Source organism: Scyliorhinus canicula, chromosome 6, assembly GCF_902713615.1.
Source record: "Scyliorhinus canicula chromosome 6, sScyCan1.1, whole genome shotgun sequence".
In the NCBI taxonomy this organism is placed as follows: domain Eukaryota; kingdom Metazoa; phylum Chordata; class Chondrichthyes; order Carcharhiniformes; family Scyliorhinidae; genus Scyliorhinus; species Scyliorhinus canicula.
This window is the reverse complement of record NC_052151.1, coordinates 38,249,467-38,276,394: the sequence shown is the minus strand read 5'-3', so window position 1 is coordinate 38,276,394 and position 26,928 is coordinate 38,249,467. Positions and strand designations below refer to the sequence as shown.

Sequence of the window (26,928 nt, the reverse complement as noted above, 5' to 3'; positions counted from 1 at the left end):
CAAACTGAGTAATTGAAGCATACGTGAGAAAGAGCATATAGAGAGAAACACGGTAGTTTGGGAACAATAGTTAGAATGGACAGAAACTGATATATGGAGTATGAACACAGCAATTGATTAGTTTGGGTGAATGAGGTGTTCCCCTGCTCAATTCTGAACACCATATCTTGAGAATTGGAGGGAGTGCAGCATATGATATTTGGAAAAAGTAGTTGTTTACTGCAATGTAGGTAGTTATTGGGATTTGACTAAACTTTTAAGGCTATTAAGGGGAATAGACAGCAAAAATAGTGAGAAACTGTTCCCACTGATTGAGGACTCTTAACATTAGGGGCATAGCCTAAAAATTATATATATATTCGATCAAAGATAACCCACAATTTGTTTGAATGGTGGAAAAGGCTCGAGGGGTTAATCGGTCTCTGTCTGTTTCGATATAAATCTTAATTCATTTTCTAGCCTATGATGCGGCCTGGCAGCAGGGTGCTTTTCCACCTGTTCAAAGAGATGAGTCAATGATGGTATCCCCTACTACATTGCTGCATGGACATGATAGCACATTCTCAGGCTTATCCTCCGTTTCTGTTGTGGAACCTGCGAGGGCTGATAGTGTTTGTTTATTTTTGTGAAAATGAGCTGACCAATATAGAATGGTGACGTTTCCTTGTTTAATGGTTAGTGTGATATGTGGAATGTTACTAAGTTGATTTTCAAATCTTTGTTACTGTTGACTGTTTAATAATCAAAATATTCTCAATACTATAAATGTGTGCTACTAACCCAGATATTTAACATAAGATAAGTTAGGTTCATAAAATGTGTGGGTTTGCATGTGGAAGCTGACTCTTGCAGAGACCACAAATAAAGATATTTGGGAAGTCACCAAATATGTAGCCCCGATTGCCATTGCAGTGTTAATGTAAGCCTATTTGTGATAATAAAGATTATTATTATTAAGTGGACCGTCGTACATTTCCCCACATCATACTTCTAACTGCACTTTTTTTGCCTATTGACTGAACCTATCTAGGTTGTTTCTGTCAGCAAATGTGGTTACAATACAGTCGGTTCCTTCATCAGAGTCATTAAATAGATCATGAATAGTTGAGGGCCCTCCACTAGTTACAGTTTACCATTCTGAAAATGACCTCTTTATCTCAACTGCTATTCCTGTTAGTCAGTCCACTGCCCATGCTAATACATCAACACCCGTAAGCTCATGTTTTGTGTAGCAAACATTTATGTGCACCTTATCAAATGCCTTGTGGAAATCCAAATACACTACATCAACTAGCTCTCTTCCATCCTGCTTGTTACATCCTCAAAGAACTCTTAATAAATCTGTCAAATTCAACTTCCCTTTCACAAAATCATGTTGACTCTGCCTGTTTAGATTATGACTTTGTAAATGTCCTACCCGTAGCTCTTTAATAATGGGTTCTAGCATTTACAGACATTATAATAATAAATAATGTTTATCGCCACAAGTAGACTTGCATTAATTTTTTTTTTTAAATGTTTTTCATATTTTATATATGACAAATTACAAGTTATTAGAGAGAAGAAAAAAAAAGGAAAACACAAAAATTTAACATGAATATTTACAGGTAAGCATCTTCATAACAATAATTGTGGCCGCCCCCTTTAGCCAGCATACATATTTTACATTCCCCAATATGGCCGAGGCACATGTTTATAGGCATTTATTTATAGTTTGGTTTTGGGCCTTGGCTTGCCATCAAACCCCCATACCGAGCCCGTAGCCCCCCTCCCCCCGGCTACCTTCCCCCGATTCCCGTCCATTTTCCCCTGGTTCTTGGCCACCCGACTATTCTTCCTCATGTACGTTGGCCACAAACAGGTCCCGGAACAGTTGCATGAATGGCTCCCACGTTCTGTGGAAGCCGTCGTCCGACCCTCGGATGGCGAATTTGATTTTCTCCATTTGGAGAGATTCCGAGAGGTCGGACAGCCAGTCTGCAGCTCTGGGTGGTGCTGCTGACCGCCAGCCAAACAGGATTCTACGGCGGGCAATCAGGGAGGCAAAGGCAAGGGCGTCCGCCCTCTTCCCCAGGAATAGATCTGGCTGGTCTGAAACCCTGAAGACCGCCACTATCGGGCATGGCTCCACCCTCACCCCCACCACTTTGGACATAGCCTCGAAGAAGGCTGTCCAGTACTCCACAAGTCTGGGGCAAGACCAGAACATGTGGGCGTGGTTGGCCGGGCCTCTCTGGCCCCGCTCACATTTGTCCTCCACCTCCGGGAAGAACCTACTCATACGGTTTCTCGTTAAGTGGGCTCTATGTACCACTTTTAGTTGGGTCAGGCTGAGCCTTGCGCACGTGGAGGTGGAGTAGACCCTATGCAGTGCTTCGCTCCAGAGTCCCCACCCTATCTCCATCCCCAGGTCGTCCTCCCATTTCCTTCTTGTTGCGTCCAGTACGGTGTCGTCCCTATCTACCAGTCGGTCATACATGTCACTACAGTTCCCTTTCTGTAGGATACTTGCGTCCAGTAGGTCTTCCAGTAGTGTCCGTCGTGGCGGTTGTGGGTATGTCCTTGTCTCCTTTCGTAGGAAGTTTTTGAGCTGCAGGTACCGTAGCTCGTTCCCCCCAGCTAGCTGAAATTTCTCTGTCAGTTCGTCCAGTGTTGCGATCCTGTCGTCCGTGTATAGGTCCTTGACTGTCAGTGTCCCCCCGTCCTGCCTCCACCTTTTGAAGGTGGCGTCAGTCAGTGCTGGTGTGAACCTATGGTTGTTGCAGATGGGAGCCTTGTCCGACATTTTGTACAGGCCAAATTGCTGCCGCAGTTGGTTCCAGGATTGGAGGGTGGCCGTCACCACTGGGCTGGTGGAGTGTTTTTTGGGTGGGGATGGGAGTGCTGCCGTGGCGAGGGCCCGGAGGGAGGTTCCCATGCAGGAGGCCTCCTCCGCACGCACCCACTCGGCTTCTGGCTCCTGGATCCATCCCCTTACTCGCTCGGCTGTTGCCGCCCAGTGGTAGAATTGTAGATTCGGGAGGGCTAGCCCCCCCCTGGATTTTGTTTTTTGTATGACCTTCTTTGGGATCCTAGCATTTTTACCCCCCCATACGAACGCCATGATATGTTTGTCCAGAGCTTTGAAAAAGGCCTTGGGGATGTAGATCGGAATGGATCTAAACAGGAAAAGGAACCTGGGCAGTACGTTCATTTTGATCGTCTGGACTCTCCCCGCGAGGGAGAGCGGGAGTGTGTTCCATCTTTGCAGGTCCTTTTTAACTTCCTCCGTCAGGCTGGTGAGGTTCCATTTGTGGATCCCTTTCCAGTCATGGGCTATTTGGATCCCCAGGTAGCGGAATTTATTTCGGGCTTGTTTGAACGGCAGGCCCTTTAGTGCTGCCCCCCCCCCCCCCCCCCCCCCCCCTTGCGGGTGTACTGGGAAGATCTCACTTTTGCTCATGTTGAGTTTGTAGCCCGAGAAGGCTCCAAACTCTTTCAGGAGCGCTATGATTCCGTCCATGCTGCTTTGTGGGTCCGAGATATAGAGGAGCAGATCATCCGCATAGAGTGAGACTCTGTGCTCTCTAGACTTGCATTAATACTGCAATGAAGTTACTGTGAAAAGCCCCTAGTCTCACACTTAAGGCGCCTGTTTGGGTACACAGAGGGAGAATTTAGAATGTCTAATTCACCTAACAGCACATCTTTCGGGACTTGAGAGGAAACCAGAGCACCCGGAGGAAACCCACGTAGACACAGGAAGAACGTGCAGATTCCGCAGTCAGTGACTCAAGCCGCTAATCGAACCTGGGACCCTGGCGCTGTGAATCAACAGTTCTACCCTGTGTACTACCATGCTGCCCTAGCATTAGCCTAACTAACCTGCAGTTTCTTGCTTTCTGTCTCCCTCCTTTCTTGATAAGACCTTTCATTTTGGAAGATTTGAACCGAGGCACCGGCTGTCTCTGCAGCCACATTTAACATCCTAGAATGCAAGTCCTTGGGTCCAGGGGGCTTTACTGCCTTTAATAAATTTGTTTTCCCATTACTATATCTCCAGTGATCAGGATTGTTTTAAGTTCCTCACTCCCTTCTACCTCTTGATTTACTTCTATTCATGGGATTCTTTTTGTCTTCTACTGTGAAAGAAGATATAAAATTCATGAGCAAAGTCTGCCATTTCCTTATTTTACATTATTAAACTCCCTGATCTCACCTATGGGACCAGTGTTTTTTTTTAGCTACTCACTTAATATATCTGTAGAAGCATTTATTGTCTGGTTTTGTATTTCTTGCTGGTTTTATCTTGTACTCCAACTTCTCCATCTTCAATTTTTTTACTCATTCTTTGTTGGCTTCTAAAACTTTCCCAATCTTCTGGTCTACTACTAATTTTTGCATCGTTTTATGCTTTTTCTTTCAATTTGATACCACCATTAACTACTTTATTTGGCCGCCGGTGGTGTATTTTTCTGGTAGTCTCTTCCACATTGGACTTTAAGTTATTATTTTTTATAAAGTAATTTCATTAAGGTTTTGCAGAATTTCTCATAATAAAACAGGAGTAACCATAATAACAAAACAAACTGGAGTGAACATTAACATAGTGCAATAAGAAAATATACAATAACAATTATATAGACATTACCCCACGCGACCCAGTCTTCCCACACCATCCCAATGAAGCACACTTTCCCGCCCCTCCCAACGGATTGCTGCTGCTGCAGACATTTTCAATTTTCCCCGAGAAAGTCGATGAATGGCTGCCACCTCCGAGAGAACCCTAGCGTAGACCCTCTTAAGGCAAACTTTATTTTCTCGAGGCTGAGAAACCCAGACATGTCGATTGACCCAAGTCTCTACACTCGGGGGCTTCGACTCCCTCCACATTAATAAAATCCGTCTCCGGGCTACTAGGGAGGCAAAGGCCAAGACGTCGGCCTCTTTCGCCCCCTGAACTCCCGGGTCTTCTGACACTCCAAAAATCGCTATCTCTGCACCACCCGTGTGTTAAGAACCTTGGGCATTGCCCTCGCGAACCCTTGCCAAAACTCTTTAAGCTCTGGGCATGCCCAAAACATGTGGACATGGTTTGCAGGGCTGCCCTTGCACCTCATACAACTGTCGTCTATCCAAAAAACTTGCTCATTCTCACTGCCGTCATGTGTGCCCGGTGGACCACCTTAAATTGAATTAGACTGAGCCTGGCACATGATGAGGAGGAATTAACCCTGCCCAGGACCTCTGCCCACGGACCCGCTTCCAACTCCTCACCTAGCTCCTCCTCCCACTTGCCCTTGAGCTCCTCCACCGGGGTTTCCTCCGCATCCTGTAGTTCCTGGTAGATATCCGACACCTTCCCCTCCCCCACCCAGGTGCCGGAGACCACCCTGTCCTGTATCCTCCGTGGCGGCAGCGTCGGAAAGGCCACTACCTTTTTTTTTTAGGAAGGCTCGTACTTGCAGATATTTAAAGGCGTTTCCTGGCGGCAGGTTAAATTTGTCCTCTAGCACCTTCAAACTGGGAAAGCTTCCGTCTAGGAACAGATCTCCCATCCTTCTGATGCCTGCCCTCTGCCAGCTCTGGAACCCACCATCCATCCTACCCGGGACAAACCGGTGATTGTTGCATATCAGGGTCCAGACCGACGCTCCCTCCACCCTCTTGTACCTCGTCCACTGTCCCCAGATCTGCAGTGTCGCCATCACCACCGGACTTGTAGAGTAACGAGTCGCCGAGAGCAGCAAAGGATCTGTTATCAAAGCTCCCAGACTAGTACCGTCACAAGACGCCGCCTCCAGCAGCTCCCCCCCCCCTCCCCCCCCCACTTCCTAATCATAGCTATATTGACCGCCCAGTAGTAGTTGCGAAAGTTCGGCAGCGCCAACCCACATCCCCCGACTGCGCTCCATCAGCCATCTCCTTACTCGCGGACTCTTATTCGCCCACGCAAAGCCTGTAATGATCTTACTCACCCACTTAAAAAAGGCCTTGGGGATAAAGATGGGGAGGCACTGAAAGACAAACAAAAATGTGGGGAGGACAGTGATTTTCATGGTCTTCACCCTCCCTGCCAGTGACAGCGGGAGCATGTCCCACCTTTTAAAGTCCCCTTCCATTTGCTCCACCAACCGGGTCAGGTTGAGCCTGTGCAGGGCATCCCATTTCCTGGCCACCTGTATACCCAGGTAACGAAAACTTTTCTCTACCATCCTGAGCGGCAGCTCTTTCAGTCAATCCTCCTGCCCCTTGGCCTGGATCACAAACAACTCACTCTTTCCCACGTTCAGTTTGTACCCTGAAAAACTACCAAAATCCCTCAGGAGGACTTTGAGTTATGAAATGTCTCTTTGACATTGCTTCTCTACAGTCGCTTTTAATCTATTACCTAGTCCACTTTATTTTTAAAAAAATGTATTTTATTACAAAAGTGTATTACAACAGGTTACAGTGAATAAACAGCCTGGGAAACATACTTCCCAACAATCAACTGTACAGATTTGTCCCCTTTTGCACCCTCTCACCCCTCCCCCCACCTCCCTGGAACAAACAGCTCCTCAAACACGGTCACAAACATCCCCCACCTTTTCTGAAACCCCCTGCTGAGCCCCTTAACTCGTGCTTTATCTTCTCTAACCGCAGGAAATCGTACAGGTCACCCAACTAAGCCACTACCCCCAGTGGCGATGCCGACCACCACTCCAGAAAAATTTGCCGTCGTGCAATCAGAGAACCGAAGGCCACAGCATCAGCCTTGCTCCTATCCATGAGCTCCGGCTTCTCTGAAACCCCAAATATCGGCACCAAAGGATTTGGGTCCTCCACCTCCTCCATTACCCTGGCTAAGACTGCGAACACTCCCAATCTTCACAATTTTTCGCAATCCCCGCCCACCCCTCTCACATTCATCTGCTACCCCCTGAAAGAACCCACTCATTCTCGCCCGAGTCATATGCACCCTATTCACCACCTTGAACTGTATCAGGCTTATCCTTGCACAAGACGAGGTCGTGTTTACCCTTCGCTGTGCCTCACTCTATACCTAGTCCACTTTAGCCAACACAGTTTTTACACCCTTATAATTGTTTTTATTTAAACTTGAAGCATTAGTTTCAGACCCACAGTTCTCACTCTGAAACTGACGTGAAATTGATCACTATTGCCTGGAGGATTATTTACAATGAGGATTGAATTAACCCAGTGTCATTACATATTACCAGGTCCAAAGTAGCCTGCTTGCTGCTAGGTTCCAGAGGATATTGTCCCAAGATACTGTCCTGAATACACACAATGAACTTATTCTATAGGTTATCTGGACGAATTTAAATTGTGCAATCAATGAAAAGATTTAAGTCATCCATCATTCTTGCCATAATTTTCTTGCAAACCCCCATTTCTCGATATAAACTCTGTCCTACTATGCAAGTACAATTAAGAGACTTATAAACTACTCCCAGGGATTTCTTCAATTGTTGTTTCTTATCTGCACACAAACTGATTCTACATCTTGATCTTCTGAACCAAGATCATTTCTCACCATTGCACTGCTGTCATCCCTTATTAATATCATTAAACATCTCATTTTCCATTCCTCTTGTCTTTCTAAAATATCATATACTGTTGAATATTTAAGTCCCAATCTTGGTCACCCTGAAACCACATCTCTGTAACAGTTATATAGGGATCATAGTTTGAGGATAAGGGATAAACCTTTTAGAACCAAGGTGAGAGTGGTAAATCTGTGAAATTCACTATCCCAGAACGTAGTTGAGGTCAAAACATTTTGTGATTTCAAGAAGGAATTGTATATAGCTCTTGGGACTACTAAAGGGATCAAGGGATATGGGGGGAAGGCGGGATCAGGGTATTGAACTTGATAATCAGCCATGACCATAATGAATGGTGGAGCAGGCTTGAAAGGCCAAATGGCTTCCTATTACTTCTATTTTCTATGTGTATACCTATATCATACTCAGTTATTTATATTTGTGCTATTCGTTCATCTTGTTATGAATGTTGCGGGCATTAAGAAAAAGAACTTTTAATTCTGTCAATTTTACTTATTCTGACCTTACTTTCTGGATTACTCTTATGTTTGTGTGCACGGTGCCTTCCTGCCACGCTCTGGTTATCACTGCCCTGCACTATTGTCCCATTTCTTTCATTTCCAAATCTCCCTAATGCGAGCCCTCCACTATTTAAATTGAAGCCCCCTCAGCAGCCCTAAATATAGAGTTCACCAGTGCTCTGACCCCAGAGCAGTTGAGGTGATGAGATTCCCATTGATATAGCTCTTTTCCCAGTACCTCATGAATTGACACCTATTTCTTCCACATCACTCTTTGAAACTATTTGGTCCAGGAATGGAGCTAGAACCAGTAAACTTCTGGGGCTGGATTCTCCATTCCTGAGGCTAAGTGCCGCTCGAACAGAGAATGCGCGAGAGTTTCACGACAGGAAAATTTACGTGAACCCCTCACCGATTCCGGTACCGGTGAGGGATTAGCACCGGCGCCGCGTGAAACATGCGTGGAAAATGGGCAGGTCCCAGGCCATGCATGGTCAGGGCTGATGACTTGCACAGGTCGCGCCGGAAAAAGTGGCACCAGCCGTGCTCGCACCCTAACCCGCCAACCATGCGGCGGCGCTGGACATTGTTCGCAGCCGACGGCTGGGATCACGTGTGGTCCGCGCCATCAGGAACTCGGCCCATCGAGGTGGAGCATTGCGGGTGGGCCAGCCAATGAAGTGCCAGCGGCGTACAGCACGCATCCTGATGCTGGCTTGGAGGGGGTGAAGCATGGCAGACTGGCGTGAAACCGGCGCTGGCTCCAGTTCCAGCGCCTGAATCCATTCTCCGCCCAATTGCCGATGGTAATTTTGGCGTCGGACTGCGGAGAATCCAGCCCCTGATTTGGTCTCGCCAAAAATGCTATCAAGTGAACCAATGTGATACAAGACTTGTGAATCATATGATCTCTGGGTGGGGAATGCTAAAGTACGAAACTAGTTTGAAAAAGAACAACAATTTATCATCAGTTTTCACATACTTAGAAAATAAATTTTGCAATCATACAGATTTTACACTCTTAGCTGTTCTTATAGGTAATCTTTTGCACCGTTTGGCACTGCTAACGCCTCCATATGTAAATAAATGCTTGTAAAGCACATAAACCAACTGTGATTCATTTGTGGTCAGAGAAACAGTTAACGTTCCAGGTCGATGACTTTGGATCTGAACTGGGGAAATGTCAAGGTTTTAAGCAAGTTTTACGCGCATATTCTTTTCTTTTTCTGTCTGGGGGCAACAATTCATCCTTCTATCATTTACACTTCCTCCAGAAACATCTATTGTTTCCTCACTTGTCCCAATAAGAGAACCTTGCACCACCTGCCAATCTGTCATTTAAACTCTCCTGCCTTCTACCCCATCACAGACATTTTCTTTTGTTATTTTCCCAAACCACCACCTCCCTTTCACTTGGTTAAAACCAAGAACTTTTCCCAGTTTTGATTTAAAAGGTCATAGCACTGAAATGTTGACTCGATTTTTCTCTCCACAGGTCTTTTGCTATAGTTGGTAATGCATCTATTTTCATGGTTCAATGTTGAAGTAATTGGACATTTTCAAAGTCTGGAGAGACTCAAAGTTGTGCAAGAGATGCTTTTATTTGTAACCTTAAAAAGGCAAATTTTCAGGTTTCTTCATAATGTAAACTAAAGGTAATCAAAATGTTAATAACTTTTGGAAAACCAAGGACTTCTGTATTTTGAACATACTTAAAGAGAACTGTAATGATAAATGACAACTAGATATTATACCTGCAATATAATTTATTAAGGTGCTGTTTAAATTCTGTTTCAGACTGGAGTTCTCAGGACAAACTGTGTTGACTGTTTGGATCGTACAAACACTGCTCAGTTTATGGTGGGAAAATGTGCTTTGGCATATCAGCTCTATGCAATAGGTGTAATTGATAAACCAAGATTGCAATTTGACACTGATGCTGTTCGGTAAGCAATTTGTTGCTTTTATAGATTCCAACTGCCTTAATTTGTTCAATTTACCATATTTCTTTTTGTTTCCTGATTTTCCCTGCCCCCTCATAAGTGATACAGTACAAGGCCAGCAGCACGGGTTCAATTCCTCTATCAGCTTACTCGAACAGGCGCCGGAACGTGGCGACTAGAGGCTTTTCACAGTAACTTCATACTTGTGACAGGAAAAGATTATTAATTATTATTAATTGGGGAAATCTAGCTTTCTTCACTCATATTTTTCAAGCTTCTTGCCGCCTGCGTGTCTAGCGCTCCCAACCCTAATATGTACAGACCAAGCAAGTACAGCACTGCCTTAGTTTCCAGCACTTTCCTCGGCAAACCATAGCTGACCATCCTTGATGTAGAACCTTTTTTTGCTGGTAACTTTAACCATTAAAAGGGAACCAGCCCAATTCCATTTGTAACAGATGAAACAAAGGACAGGTAATCAATCTGCTCTTGGGAGATGGGTCAGTTGTCAAAATCTTTTAAATAACCCCTTTTTTTTTGGAGGGTTTCTATTTTTATACCTCCAGGAAACCACCAGGTTTACCAAACTTCAGTAAAGACAGCAGGTTCAAAGAACTGTACGGCACAGGACCAGGCCCACGGGCCTCCTAGCCAGCGCCAATCATGGTGCTGGTCTAAACTAAAACTTTCTGCACTTCTGGGGTCTGTATTCGTCTATTCCCATCCTATTCATGTTGTAAACACAGCCCTGTCTATGACGCAAACCCACCTCCCGTCCATTGACTCTGTCTACATCTCCTGCTGCCTTGGGAAAGCGGGCAGCATAATCGAAGACTCCTCCCACTCGGGTACCTCTCCAATCGGGCAGGAGATACAAAAGTCTGAGAACAAGCACTAACAGATTCAAAAGCAGCTTCTTCCCCGATGATGACCCTTTTCTGGACTGAACTGATCTCTTCACACATCTACTGAGTATTACTACACTCCGTTATGCTTCACCCGCTATTTGTCTTTTATTTACAATGTGTATCTATCGTATGTCCTATGTTTTTTCATGTATGGAACGATCTGTCTAGACTACTCTGAACAATACTTTTCATTGTACCTCGGTACACGTGACAATAAATCCAAGCCCAACATTCGTCAAGATGCTTCTTAAACATCACTATCGTATCTGCTTCCACCACCTCCCCTGGCAGCGTCTTTCAGGCACTTACTACCCTCTGTGTGTAAAAAAAAAAAAAAAAAACTTGCCTCACACATTTCCTCTAAACCTTTTCCCTTAAACCTATGCCCCTAGTAATTGATTTTTCCACCCTGTGAAAAAGCATAGACATAGAACAGCACAGAACAGGCCCTTCGGCCCTCGATGTTGTGCCGAGCAATGATCACCCTACTCAAGCCAACGTATCCACCCCATACCAGTAACCCAACAACCCCCCCCGCCCCCCCAACCTTATTTTTTTAGGACACTAAGGGCAATTTAGCATGGCCAATCCACCTAACCCGCACATCTTTGGACTGTGGGAGGAAACCGGAGCACCCGGAGGAAACCCACGCACGCACGGGGAGGACGTGCAGACTCCGCACAGACAGTGATCCAGCCGGGAATCGAACCTGGGACCCTGGAGCTGTGAAGCATTTATGCTAACCACCATGCTACCGTGCTGACTGTCCACTGTCCATGCCACTCATAATTATGTAAACCTCCCATCAGGTTGCCCCTCCGTCATTCCAATGAAAACCTCCGTCATTCCAATGAAAACAAACCAAGTTTATCCATCCTCCCCTCAGAACTAATACCCTCCAGACCAGGCAACACCCTGGTAAACCTCTTCTGTACCCTCTCCAAAGCATCCACATCCTTATGGTAGTGTGGCGACCACAATTGTATGCAATATTCCAAATGTGGTCTAACCAAGGTTCTGTAGAGCTGCAGCATGACTTGCCAATTTTTATACTCAATGCCCTGACTGATCAAGGCAAGCATGCCCTTTGCTTTCTTGACTGCCTTATCCATCCGCATTGCCACTTTCAGTGATCTGTGGACCTGTATGTCCAGATCTCGCTGCCTGTCAATACTCCTAAGCGTTCTGCCATTTACTGTATAATTACCACCTATATTAGACCTTCCAAAAGGCATTACCTCACATTTGTCCAGATTAAACTCCATCTGCCATTTCTCCGCCCAAGTCTCCAACCGATCTGTATTCTCTGACAATCTTCTTCAGTATCCGCAACTCCACTGATCTTTGTATTGTCCGCAAACTTACTAATCAGACCAGCTACATTTTCCTCCAACTCATTTGTATGTCCTACGAACAACAACGGTACTGGCACTGATCCCTGTGGAACGAGACAGAAAGGCACCCTTCCACCATTACCTCAGCCTTCTATGATCGAGCCTGTTCTGTATCTGTCTTGGCAGATCACCTCTGATCCGGTGTGACTTCACCTTTTGTACCATGCTGCCATGAGGGGCTTTACTGAAGTCCATGTAGAAAACATACACTGTCCTTCATTCATCACTCACCTTTGTCACTTACTCAAAAAATTCGATCAAGTTAGTGAGACACAACCTCCCCTTCCCAAAACCATGCTGCCTATCGCTAATAAGTCCAATTGTTTCCAAATGTGAGTAAATCCTCTTCCTAAGAATCTTTTCCAATAATTTTCCTACCACTGACATAAGGCTCACTGGTCTATAATTTCCTGGATTACAAAGGAACAACATTGGCCATTCTCCAGTCTTCTAGGACCTCACCTGTAGCCAATAAGGATATAAAGATTTTTGTCAAGGCCCCAGCAATTTCCTCCCTTGCCTCCCTCAGTATTCTAGGGTTGATCCCATCAGGTTTTGGGGGCTTACCTACCTTAATGCTTTTAAGGTGCTCAACACCATCTCCTTTTTGATATTTACATGACCCAGAATATCTACACACCCTTCCCTAGACTCATCATCCACAAAGTCTTTCTCTTTGGTGAATACTGATGCAAAGTATTAATTTAGTACCTCACCCATTTCCTCTGGCTCCTCTGTCCTCGAGTGGGCTAACCATTTCCCTGGCTACCTCTTGCTCTTTATAAACAAATAAAATGCCGTGAGATTCTCCTTAATCCTGTCTGCCAATGACTTTTCATGACCCATTTTAGACCTCCTGACTCCTTGCTTATGATCCTTCCTACTTTATTTATCTTCTTCAAGGGCTTCATCAATTCTCGGCTTTCTAGACCTTACAAATCCTTCCTTTTTCTAGAGATGGGCTGGAATCCATTTCGTAAGTGGAAGAATTGAGAGTGTTTCCTCAGAGCCCAACAAACTGACCTGTAAATCCTGACACCAGCTGATCTTCTACAGTACCTGATCTTGAGCTGCATCCTTGTGCAGGATTTTATCATGAGGGGATAGCTGAGCCTCTTATCAGTTGCATTCCATAGCATCCCGACATTGCAGAAGGAGACCATTCAGCCCATCAAGTCTGCACTGACCCTCTGAAAGAGTACCCTACCTACGTCCCTCCCCCGTTCTATTCCCGTAATCCTAACTAACTTGCATATCCCTGGACACTTGAGGCCATTTTTTTTATCATGGCCAATCCAGCTACACTGCACATCTTTAGATTGTGGAAGGAAACAGGAGCACCCGGAGGAAGCGCATGCAGACGTGGGGAGAAAGTGCAAACTCCACACACGCGCAGGGCCAGAATTGAACCCATGTCCCTGGTTCCATGAGGCAGCAGTGATAACCACTGTGCCACCTCAAAATTGAAATGTTAAAAAAAAAAGTGCGCTCAGAATTGAAAGTCCACACCATTTCCGGCACTGTTGCCTCACAGTAACTTAACTGCAGTGTTAATGTAAGCCTACTTGTGACACTAATAAAGGTTGTTATTATTATATCAATTCCAGCCTTGAGTAACTGTCTGTGTGGAGTTAGCACTTTCCATATCTGCGCAGGTTTCCTCCAGGTGCTCCGGTTTCCTCCCACAGTCCAAAGATGTGGGGTTACAGGGAAGGGGGGGGGGGGGGCGGCGCCTAGGTAGGGTGCACTTTCAGAAGGTCGGTGCAGACTCAATGGGCCTCCTACTGCACAGTAGAGATTCTATGATTAAATTGCTGTTTTTATGGAGGAAACCCCACCCCAGTGAATATTGGGAATTTGATTCTGTCTGGCACAGTTTTATGCTCTATTCTAGTCAACAGTCTATGATTTTCTGTGTATTTACTTGAGAATTGGTAAAATTCTAAATGAAATACTAGATTTAAGAAAAAGGCAGGCTGCAAGTTCCACATGGTGTGACGCTGTATGAAGCCTGACAGAAAAAGGAAATCCGTGTTTTATGCCTGGTTTATGCAATTTGCTGTGCGGCATTAATCCGCACTACTGGCCTCGCCACCTCTGAACGAAAATGGAGATACAATTTCTACTCCTGGAAACAGCTCCGTGACACATGGTGGGAGTATACACAACTCTGGGATATCTCTGAGGATGGAACTGAATTTGTCCAATGCACAAATAATGAGCTGCTAATTCTGCGTGCTCATAATATACTGTTTAAGCAGCATACAACATCTATGGCCAACATACATCCATAGAAGTCATTCTTTAAAGCAGGAAGAGAAAACATAGGAGGAGAATTTGCTATATTTGCACAAGTAGGCTTACATTAACTCTACGGTGCCTGTTCGGGTAAGCATTCCCACCCTACTGCTGCAAATCGCCACTATCACAGACCTCTGTTCTTCCTCCCCTTCCCTGCTTCCACTGGCTTAAAATCCTTGCATTGATTTCCATCTTCAGTTATGATGAAAGGTGATTGACCTGAAACGTTAACTCTGTCTCTGCAAAAAAAACTGGATGTGGGGATTTTTAAAAAACGTATGCAGATTAGAATTTTACACATTCCCCCCCCTCCCAAGCAGGGGTGGGGGATGGGCATCACCAAATTAATGGGATGGTGGGAGGCTTAACCATCTCTGCTGGGATTTTTAGCAAGTGGCCAACTGATTTCCACTTGAGGACCTCCTTCCCTACCACACAGGTGGCCAGGGTTTACCTGGCAGTTTGGCTGCAGACTTGGGAGCAGCTCCCTCCTCACTGGGGCCTGGCCTTCTGTTGGGTGCCCAATCAGCAGAATGGGCTGCACCAGTTTAAGGAACCCTACCTCTGACCTCCCGATCACCACTTTCTTCCCCCAACTACCAAGACCTACCTGACTGGCCCTGGCAAGGCTACCCCATTCACTTCATACTACAGTTTCTATACTGCTCTTGCTCAGAGGCTGACTACTGACCCAGCAGTGGCCACTGCTACCTGTACTGCTGCTGGAACTACCAACAATCCAGTTAGCTAGCAGCACTTGGCCAATACATCTTGAAAGTAGAGGATCCTTCATCATGGAGGCAGAAGTCCTGTCCTCCTGGTTACCATAAAATCTGGTTGTGGCTTTCTGAGCTAGTGAAGGCAAACCCACTCCCAACCTTTTAGCCAGTTGGTTTTATCCACGGCCTCCACATAAAATTCAGATTCTCGCCTCCTATCCCAGGATTTAACAGCCCTTCTCAAAGTCATAAATTACATTCTAGAAGACTGCAAATTTATTGCTCCTCATCCTTCTTGACCTGCCTGCACATTTAACTTTATTCTGATCTTCCAATACCTCTCATCAGTTGTCCATCAAGGTGGGGCTGCTCTTGCCTGGTTCCATTTTCAGCTATTGAATTATGTCAAACAATCACCCACTGTCACCAAACAATCACCATTACATCTGGGGTCCCAAAGGGTTCCTTTCTATACCATATTCTGCATGTAGGCTGACAATTCCTAACTCTGTTTCACCACTATCTCGACCTCTCCATTACCTCTAATTTGTCGCACTGCATGTCTGACACTAAATATTGGGTGAGCAAAAATTGCCTCCAACTAAATAATGGAGCAACTGAAGCCGCTGCCCTTGATCCCCAACACACACTCCATTCCCTGACCACTGTTTCCATCTATCTCCCTGACAACTGCCTGAAGCTCAGTCAGACCTTTTGCAACATTGGTGTTGAGCTCAAGAGGAATTTTCAATCACATAAGACGGAAACCTCCAAAACATCACCTTACTCTAACTCTGCCTTCAATTCATCTGCTGACGAAACTGTCATCCATGTTCTTGTTTCCCCTAAATTTGGCTACTCCCATGCTCTCCTTGTTGGCCTCCCATCCTGCACCCTACTTAAATTTTATACGCATCCAAAACTCTGCTAACGGTATCTTTACTTACACTTAAGTTTAATTCACCCATCACAGCTTTGCTTACTGACTTGCACTAGATTCCTGATCTGACTGCCTCAATTTAGAACCCTCAAATCTTGTTTTCAAATCTGTCCTTGACCTTGCCCCTTCTTATTTTAAGAATCTTTATTGTCACAATACATTAACACTGCACTAAGTTACTGTGAAAGGCCCCTAGTCACCACATTCCGGCGCCTGTTCGGGTACACGTCTTTCAGGACTTGTGGGAGGAAACCCACGCAGAGACCGGGAGAATGTGCAGACTCCACACAGACAGTGATCCAAGCCCGAGTCGAAACTAGGACCTGGCGCTGTGAAGCAATAGTGCTATGCTACTGCGCTGCCCGTATTTCTGTTACCTCCTCCAGTCCAGATGGTTTTGAAGTCACTGCATTCCTCCAATTCTGGCATCTTCCACGCCCCCAATTCTGACCTATCAGCCATTGGCGGTTGTGTTTTCAGCTGCCTTCCTCCAGGCACTAAAATTCCTCTTTCTTTGCTTTTAAGGTGCTGCTTATGTCTAATCAAGCTTTCAGCCAACTGCCCTGATGTCTCTCGCTAAGGCTCTGAAGGAGAAATTTTTATTGCTAATGCTCTTGTTGAGTACCTTGGGTGTTTTGTTATGATATGGCAGGAATGGGATTGAGGGAAAAGTGGGTGGAACGGACAGGCAAACACTGACAAAAGCAAAATTTAAATATCCAAGATGCAAAAATGGGAAAAGTTCAAAATGTTCTTGCTTTAGTATCTCAATAAGAAACCATGTAACTGAGAGTATTTTCTCAATAGATTATTTGAAGAACTGTATGAAGATCATGGTGATACACTATCTTTGCAATATGGTGGTTCACAGTTAGTACATCGGGTGAAAACGTACAGGAAGATTGCACCCTGGACACAACATTCCAAGGACATCATGCAAACCCTTTCTAGGTACTACAGTAATGCATTTTCAGGTAATATCTTTGTTTAACCTTTTAATCATTGCATAGCACTTTTGACCTCTAAGTTATAACCTGATGCAGCCCTCTCCATTTTGTACACCCGATTACAAATGGATCTTTGAATACTTCTTCATGCAAATGTTTTGTCTCCCTCCGTTGCAACTGAAAATCCACACATGCTTTCTTTTTACTTCCAACCATAGCTTTTTCAATATCTCTCTCAAGTTTTCCTCCTTACCCACATTGCTCCAGGAATTCCTCGTATAAATGTATGTGCATTTATATAGCAACTCTCATGACCTTGAGGCATCGAACCGTGCTTCACAACCACTGAAATGCTTTTGATGTCGTCACTGCTGAACATAGTCAACAATGCATTCCACACAGCAAGGCCCCTTTGATTTGGTTTGATTTATTATTGTCACATGTATTAGTATACAGTGAAAAGTATTGTTTCTTGCATGTTATACAGACTACACATACGGTACATGGGGAAGAAGGATTGCGAGACTGCAGGACTGCATGTTACAATCATAGCTAGGGTGTAGAGAAGAGATCAACTTAACAGAGTTTAAAAGAGTTAGAATGAAGTTTTCGAAGCATAGAACGAGAGTAAAAGATAGAATTGGAGAGTATGCTGGGCACAGCTTGCAAGAAGTTGCCTCGCTCCGGCTCCATCTTGGGAATCTCTCAGACAATGAGATAACTCACTAAAGCTGTCTCAGTGGTAATTATTTGGGGATAAATATTGGCCAAGAGATAGCAGAAATCCTATGTAAATTATGTCAATTCTGTCTTGATGGTCTCATGCCAATCTAAATGTAAACAGGGCCCTGACTCAAAAGACAGCAGTTCCAACAGCGCACTACAGTACTGAATTGTCAAACTAGATTACACCTAGCTGTGGCATCAGTTGGTAGCACTCTTATTAATAATAATAATCTTAATTATTGTCACAAGTAGGCTTACATTAACACTTCAATGAAGTTACTGTGAAAATCCCCTAGTCGCCACACTCTGGCGCCTGTTCGTGTACACTGACGGAGAATTTTGAATGTCCAATTCACCTAACAAACACACTCTTTCCAAGAGCCGGTACAGACTCGATGGGCCGAATGGCCTCCTTCTGCACTGTAAATTCTATGTAAATCTTTCGGGACTTGTGGGAGAAAACCGGAGTACCCGATAGAAACCCACGCAGACACGAAGATAATGTGCAGAGTCCACGCAGGCAACGACTCGAGCGGGAAATCGTACCTGCAGTGAAATAACAGTGCTAACCACTGTGCTGCCATGCCGCCATCTTACCTATGAGTCGAAATGTTCAGGGGGTGACGGAGCAAAGGGACATTTAATGTATAAATGCATAAGTAATTGAAGGTGGCAGGACAGGTTGAGAATGGTTAATAAAGCATCCAGTATGATGCTCTATTAATAGGAGCATAGAGTACAGGAACAGAGATTATGTTGAACTTGTATAAGTCATTGGTTTGTCCTCAACTGGAGTATTGGGTGCCACACCTTAAGAAGGATGCAAAAGCGAAAATGGTTCAGTTGTGAAAATAGATTGGAAAAGTTGGAACTGTTTTCTTTGTAGAAAAGAAGACTTGAGAGGAGATTTGACATTTTGGTATTCAAAATCATGAGGGTTCTGGACAGAGTAAATGGGGCCAGCAGTGAATAGGGCCAGAGTGTATAATCCAAAAAAAGTGTTAAAATGTTAAAAAGACAAGTCTAAAGGCACTGTATCTGAATGTAGGGAGAATTCACAATAAGGTGGACAAATTAACTGCACAAATTGATGTAAATTGATCCAACCTGTTTGTGATTACAGAGACATGATTTAGATTTCAGATCAGCCTGGGTGAAACTAAGAAGCAGCAAGTGGCGGAAGATATTAGTGGGACCTATCCATAGGCTTTCAAACAGTAGTCGTCAGGTAGGGAATGACATTAAACAGGAAATTAATAATTCATGTAAGATAGAAATTAGAAACAGAAAGAGGCCATTCAGCCCTTTTAGCCTGTTCTGCCATTCATTATAATCATTGCTGATCATTCAACTGAGTAGCCTAATTGTGCCTCCCCCCTCCCGGCCCATATCCTTTGATCCTCTTCGATCCAAGTGCTATATCTAGCTGGTTCTTGAAAACCTATGTTGTTTTAGGTTCAACTACTTCTTGTGGTAATAAATTCCACTGGCTCGCCACACTAGGTGAAGAAATTCCTCCTCATCTCTGTCCTAAATGGTCTACCCCATATCAGACTGTGATCCTTTGCAAGGATGTCTTATTGCAAAACAGGGTTTTGGCGAAACCCCACTTGGAGTACTGTGTGCAGTTTGTGCAGTTTTGGTCTCCTTGCCTAACAAAGGATATACTTGCCATAGAGGAAGTGCAGTGATGGTTCACCAGACAATTCCTAGGATGGCGGAATTATCCTATAAGGAGAAGTTGGGCCGACTAGGCCTGTATTCACTGGAGTATAGAAGAATGAAAGGAGATCTCATTGAAATGTATAAAATTCTGACAGGGCTGGACAGACTAGATGCAGGTCTGATGTTTCTTATGACTGAGGGGCCTAGAATAAGGAGTTACAGTCTCGGGTATGGGAGCAACATCTTCACTCAGAGGATGGTGAACCTGTGGAATTCTATATCACTAAAGGCTGTAGAGGCCAAGTCACTGAATATGTTTAAGAAGGAAATAGATTTCTCTACTCTAAATGAATCGAGAGGTATGGAGAGAGAACGGGAGGATGGTATTGAGATAGAGGATCAGCCATGATCAGGATTTCGAGGGCAAATTGCTCCTGCTCCTATTTTCAATGTTTCTTTATATTCAAACTGTTCCGACTCTTGAAAGGATCAAAAACAAGAGGGCACAGATTTGAAGTAATTAGTAAAAGAAGCAATAACAATATGAGGAAAAGCTTTCACACACAGGGTGGTTGTGGTCTGGAATGTTCTGCCAAAGAGCTCCATGGAGGCAGGTTCAATTAAAGCACTCAAAAGGGAATTGAACTGTTATTTTTAAAAAGAGACTCTGCAGGTTGAGAGAATGGAATTAGGTGAATTGCTTATTTGGAGAATCGGTGCAGATGATTTGGGCCAAATGGCCTCCTTCTGTGCCATAACAATTCTGTGTAAATCCTCACTCCAGGACTAGCCCAATATCTAAACTGACATTGCAGTACAGTACTGAGGGGTGCTGCACCGTCAGAGGCGGTGCCTTTCAGATGAGGCTCTGCCTTCTCTCCCAAGTGGTGTAAAAGATACCATGACGCTATGGAGCATTTTTCTCTGATACCGTCAAATATTTATCCCTAAATTAACATCACAGAAACAGATTATCTGGTCATTAGCACAATGCTGTTTGTAGAAATTTGCTGTGCACAAGTTGGCTACAGTCCGATACTGCAACAGTAACTACACTTCATTGCCTATGAAGCGCTTTGGGACACCAGTGATTGTGAAAGACTCGATATAACATACAAGTCTTTTTTCCTTTATTTGTTCATGTCTGTGCTGTAGCTTGAGCCAAAACCTCGTGGCTATGATGCAGCTACCATAAAGTCAATGCTATCCCACACTTAAGGGCAGGAGTTTCAACCCCAAGAGACAGGCTCAAAGGTGGGCAGGGCCAAAAATTAGCTCTGCCAACTGGTGCGTGTATTTTGAACCATTTTTGTGAAGACTAGTAGGAATCCGGAACAGGACCGCCAAAGTGACGGTAACATATTGGTAATGTTGCTGGACTGGTATTCCAGAGGCCTGGTCTGATGCTCCAGCGAAGGGCCAGAATTTTGTGCTGCGCAAGTGGGTATGTGGTCGACACGGACACGAGCGAAATGGGGCCACAAAGACGTCAGGACCCCCTGACCTTATTGTGCCTCCTTGTGATACTTCAGTCGCCAGGCAGTACAAAAGCCAATAAAGAACATTTGACGATCAATTCACAATGATCTTGAGTGGTCCGTGCAGTTTTACACACTACACACAGGCCAATCAGCCAGGCGGTCTTTCCATTTTTCATTAATTCTGCATCCAGGGTGGGGAGGGAAAGACCCACAGAATGTCACACGGTGAGGAGTTTGGTTATGAGTAGGAGTTGCCACTCTCTGTTTGGAGGAGGCTGTGCATTCACAGCTCTCTGCCAACACAGTGCTCCCGTTCCACATGGACACCTCCAGCACTGAGGGCATGTGGACCCTCTAGGATCTCTGGCAGATTTTCAGACGCATTCTGCTGTACATCCAGCATCTGACACCTGATGGATGACTCCAAAGGCTCCTCATCTGCCTCAAGATCAGCATAGTATTGGTCTCCGAATGTCGGCTCCCTGGGTTCTTTATTGGGACATGATGATCCCTCTGAAGGAGGAAGACAAATGTCAGTATGGAACTGCATAACGCGATCATTGTGTATGCAGTCTGGTTACTTTTCAGAATGGACCACTGACTGACCAAAGACTTTTGAATGGACGAGCAATGGGGATAAATGGATTACATATGTCAGCCTTGCAACCTCTGTCCTACATCTCTCCACAAACCTCTTCCCTGTCCACTGAACACTTGCCCTCCACCAAAACCCTAGCCTCTTTGAGAGCAGTTTACCTCCCCATATTCACAGGACATATCCACTGTGGTAGGAGGAGGTTGTTTGTGATCCCATTATCGGTTCATCCTTGATCCTGTGCATTGTGACTCCTCCTGTAAGGACCAAAGTGCTTTCATTAGTCTCGCTCGACATGTCGGAACATTCCAGACATCCCCAACAATGAACCTCAACCAGACATGTACATCAGCCATAGTTTATCAGACACTGGATTATATACCACCACAGTCTGCATTTCACACCCATGAGCACCATCGAGCCCTGCCACACACACAGACATTGAAGGTTCCAACTGGAATCAGTACTCGACCTGGCGCAGAAGGTCATTGAATCTTTTCCTACACTGGATCTAAGTTCTGCGAATAATTTCATGCCCAGTGACTAGGCCTGCAATCTCCATCCAGGACTCCTTTGGCACACGAGGTGGCCTTCTCTTGCTGTCTGGTGGCAGCAGGATATGACATTGGTCACTAAGTCCAGCAACACCCTCAGGCATTCATTGGAAAAAATAGGGACATATTGGCTCCAGGCACTGATTACGTTTTGGATACAATGACAACACTATAACTGAAGTGATGTGACCAAACACTTGACTTTCAAAGCATCTCCCTGAGGCTCCTGAGTGCAAACTTCCAGCTTTCCTGGATCTCCATTTGAAACTGGCGCCCAACCTCTATCTGGCCCTGCCAGCAGCACTGAGCCTGTCTCAGCACATGCTTTACTGTGCCCAAAAGTTAGTTGGTCAGCCAGTGTGAAATTGATGTTGGGAGACAATTGCATGTGAGAACGCATCAGTCTTGCTGATCGAGATCACCTGACAGAAAGTTTAGGTCATGAACTCTTATCCAAACACAAGAGCTGGGGGAATTTAAAATGAATCAGTTAATCTAATAAAATACCAGTTACATTAACCATCATGAAGCCACATAAATACCCCTCTGGTTCAGGGGAAAAAAAATCTGTCCACGTTACTTGGCTCACAGCAATGTATTTAACCCTTAATTGCTCTCTCAAATGGCTTATTATGCCATTCGGTTGTAATAAATCACGACAGAAAGCACTATGGGAGCGAACTACATTATATGGGCTCCACCATCTTACGGGCAATTAGGATAGGACCGTCAATGTTGGCTTTGCCAGTGATGCTCAGATTCAAAACCCATATGTGGTGACTAGCTGATTAAATTCTTAAATGGCTAATCAAGTTCAGTTTCCCATACTAATTTAGATGCTAGTTTAGATGCCTGGATTCGGGGACCCAGCAGGAAGCTGGGTGGGAGCAGCACACTACTCGTGCCTAGAGGCCCACTGTTTCTGCCTGTCTGGGTGCAAGAACAGACAGCAGCTGCTCCACAGAATCTTCCCTGTCCAAAAGCGGTGGCCTGACCTCTGAAGCCATTTTCCTTCAGTTAAAAATGTAAAATTGTTGGTGCCTTCTCAGTTACTTACCTTTCCAGCTTACTGCTGCTCGCAGCCCTCCAGCTTTGGGAGCTCATTGACTGCCTGTAATTGACCAGAAAAATCTGTTTTAATGTTAAGGGGTCACGTTTGTGAAAATCCCAATAAGTGACTGTTCCCTTGAAAGGTGAGTCCGGGACACCAAAACACTACTGACTTATCTGAACCATCCTCAAGAGGGAAAACCTAGCCCAAAACCTCACTCAAATCTAGCCCAAAGGCCCAACAACGTCTCTGCTTCCTACGGAAGCTAACTTCTACAGATGTGCCAGAGAGAACATTCTATCCAGCTGCATAACAGCTTGGTATGGCAACTGCTCGGTTTAAGATCGCAAGAAACTGTAGAGTGTGGCGAACTCAACCCAATGCATCACACAAGCTTGCCATCCTCCCATTGATTCTGTCTACACCTCCCACTGCCTCAGGAAGGCAGACAGCATTGTCAGAGACCCCTCCCACCCAGGCTTTTCCCTCTTCCAGACCCTTCCATCAGGCAGAAGAAACAGAATTCTGAAGACCCGCACATCCAGACAGAGGAACAGCTTTCCCACAGCTACTCCTCAACGACTCTCCCTTGGACTGATCTGTTCCCTGTAAGAACACTGTTCACGATGCCCGTTGCTGCTCTTGCTCATGTATTGCTTGGTTAGCCCTTGTTCCGCACTGTAACCAATCACTATTTGTTGATGTACCATTTGTCAATGTACCCTGTTGATTATTTGTCTACTATGTACGTACTGTGTACATTCCCTTGGCCGCATAAAAATACTTTTCACTGTACTTCGGTGCATGTGACAAGAAAATCAATCAATTCACCTCCCATTTCTATCAATGCCAACTTGACTCCCGAAACAGCGATTTAAAAAAAAAAAATCTTCAGGCTTATTTAGAAATCCCCCTGTTGCCTCGCTGCTTTCTAGCATCAGCATCTTATGAGTTCACCTCTACTGAGGCCAAACTCATTCATATATTGAAAAGAGGGCTGACCAAGGGATCGTTGAAAATGTCATATAAAATTAAGTGGTGCCTCATCATTCTTAAATTTGTAACGTATTTTATAAATGTTGTTTGTGTGCTTTTGTTGGCATCATCTTGGTATTGGATAGAATGTGAGATTCGAAACAGTCTTGATCACCTTGAGCAAGCAATGGGAAAGTATAGGACTCTGAAGTAAGGAAGTGGGGTTCATGGCAAAGACTAAAAACGGTAACTGTGATCTTGCTATTGTTCATTTGGAGGAAATGTTAACTTCCGGACATTTACTTGAGGGAAGTGCTAAAGAGGTGGAGGTGGTGTCAGAAATTGTCCAAACAAGTTTTCAGTCTTAGCTGCATCATCCAGAGGATAAACCGAATGAAGAGGAAGTGTTTTCCTAGGAGAAGGGAGGTTGTCATTGACAGGTGTGTGACCTGGAGTTATCCAAACTAACTCTCCACCCTTTTCCCCAGTGACAGTTGCTGAAGACTGATGCCAGACCACTAGACTCAACAACTCCCCCAAGAAATGATGTATGCAATGCTTGATCTCAGGGAAAATATATTGTAAACATGAGATTACAAGTCTAATTCCATCGACAAGCATCAGAGACCTTTGAAATATGAAAATCTTGTTTCATGTTTTCTTGCAGATGCTGATAGACAGGATGCTATAAACCTGTTTCTTGGCGTTTTCCAGCCGATGGGAGGAAAATCTCATCTTTGGGAGCTTCCAACTGACTATTATCTACATCATAAGAACACAATGGCACTTTTGTCTCCCAAGCGAAGGTAATGAATAGCCCATGGTTTCTACATTTATTTTAAATTTTATATGATGGGAAAATCTGATTCCTTTTGGGTTATATCCAGTGGTGAGGTGTGTGACTACCTTTGACATCAAGGCAGCATTTGACCGACTGTGGCATCAAGGTGCCCAAGAAAAATGAGGAATCGTGAAAGACTGTCTGGAGTTGGAGTCATACCTAGCATAAAGGAAGGTGGTTGTGGTTGTTGGAGGTCAATCCATCTCAGTTCCAGAAAATCACTGCAGGAGTTCCAGCTTCAGCTGCTTCATGAATGACCTTCCTTCCATCATAAGTGGGGATGTTCACTGATGATCGCACAATATTTAGCAATAATCATGACTCCTCAGATGGCAAAGAAGTCCATATCCAAAATCAGAAAGACCTGGACAATATCTTGACTTGGGCTGACAAGTGAAAAGTAACATTCATACCACACATATGCCAGGTAATGGCCATCTCTCACAAGAGAGAATCTAACCATTGCACCCTAGTATTCAGTGGCATTACCATTCTGAATTCCCCACTATCAACATCCAAGGAGTTACCTTTGACCAGAAACTGTAGCATTGTGGATAGCACAATTGCTTCACAGCTCCAGGGTCCCAGGTTCGATTCTGGCTTGGGTCACTGTCTGTGCGGAGTCTGCACATCCTCCCCGTGTGTGCGTGGGTTTCCTCCGGGTGCTCCGGTTTCCTCCCACAGTCCAAAGATGTGCAGATTTCGGTGGATTGGCCATGATAAATTGCCCTTGGTGTCCAAATTGCCCTTAGTGTTGGGTGGGGTTATGGGGATAGGGTGGAGGTGTTGACCTTGGGTATGGTGCTCTTTCCAAGAGCCGGTGCAGACTCGATGGGCTGAATGGCTTCCTTCTGCACTGTAAATTCTATGACTTCTAAAGAAACTGAACTGAACCGGTCATATACTGTAGCTGCAATAGCTGGTAGCACGTCTGACTCCAGATCAGAAGGTTGTGGGTTCAAATCACATCAGGATCACGGATTTTTCTATGGGCGGCATGGTAGCATAGTGGTTAGCACTGTTGTGTCACAGCACAGGGTCCCAGGTTCGATACCCGCTTGGGTCACTGTCTGTCCTGAGTCTGCACATTCTCCCCGTGTCTGCGTGGGTTTTCTCCGGCTGCTCCAGTTTCCTCCCCACAAGTCTCGAAAGACGTGCTTGTTAGGTCATTTGGGCATTCTGAAATCTGTGTTCCCGAACAGGAGCCGGAATATAGCAACGGAATTTTCACAGTAACTTCATTGCAGTATTAATCTACTACTTGTGACAATAATAAAGATTATTATTAAGAGCAGCTCAGGCTAGGAATCCTGTGGCGAGTAACTCACCTCCTGAAACTATGTCACTGTTCCTTCATTGCTGGGTCAAAATCATGGACCTCTCGCCCTGACAGCATAGTAAATGTAACTACACCAGATGGACTGCAGCAGTTCCAGAAGGCAGCTCACCATTACATTCTGAAGGGAAATTGGGGGTGTGCAATACAAACTGGCCTAACCAGCGATATCCACATCCCAAAAAACTCTCCAGGCCTTGAGTTCAAATCTATAGAAATTTACTTCCATTAATCTTTCTCAAAATGGACCAATATTTTGACTACTGTATGTAAAGATGTCTAATTTTTATTTGACGTTTCTCACATTAAAGGACTTTAATAAATGGGCAAAATAAAGGCAGTCCTTTACCAAAGTAGTTTACAGAGAGAACCTTGATGTTCTGCATGATCCCCTCTTTAGGACATTTTGGTATGCTTAGTTGGAGATCACCTCTACCATTCCAGACACATGCAAAGAAAAAATAACTTTCATTTATTTAACTCCTATCTTATGATCTCAGAA

At 44.7% G+C, this 26,928-nt stretch overlaps 1 protein-coding gene across 4 annotated transcripts in view; it reads left to right on the top strand.

Annotated features, from left to right (window-relative positions):
* fig4a (FIG4 phosphoinositide 5-phosphatase a) overlaps positions 1-26,928 on the top strand; it is a 211,939-nt gene that overhangs the window by 97,871 nt on the left and 87,140 nt on the right. For all 4 annotated transcript variants that reach the window (XM_038799189.1, XM_038799185.1, XM_038799187.1 and 1 more), the window contains 3 exons: positions 9,848-9,996; positions 17,063-17,229; positions 24,917-25,055. In XM_038799189.1, the coding sequence (XP_038655117.1) occupies positions 9,848-9,996; positions 17,063-17,229; positions 24,917-25,055 (455 nt within the window). The remainder of the gene's footprint in view (positions 1-9,847; positions 9,997-17,062; positions 17,230-24,916; positions 25,056-26,928) is intronic.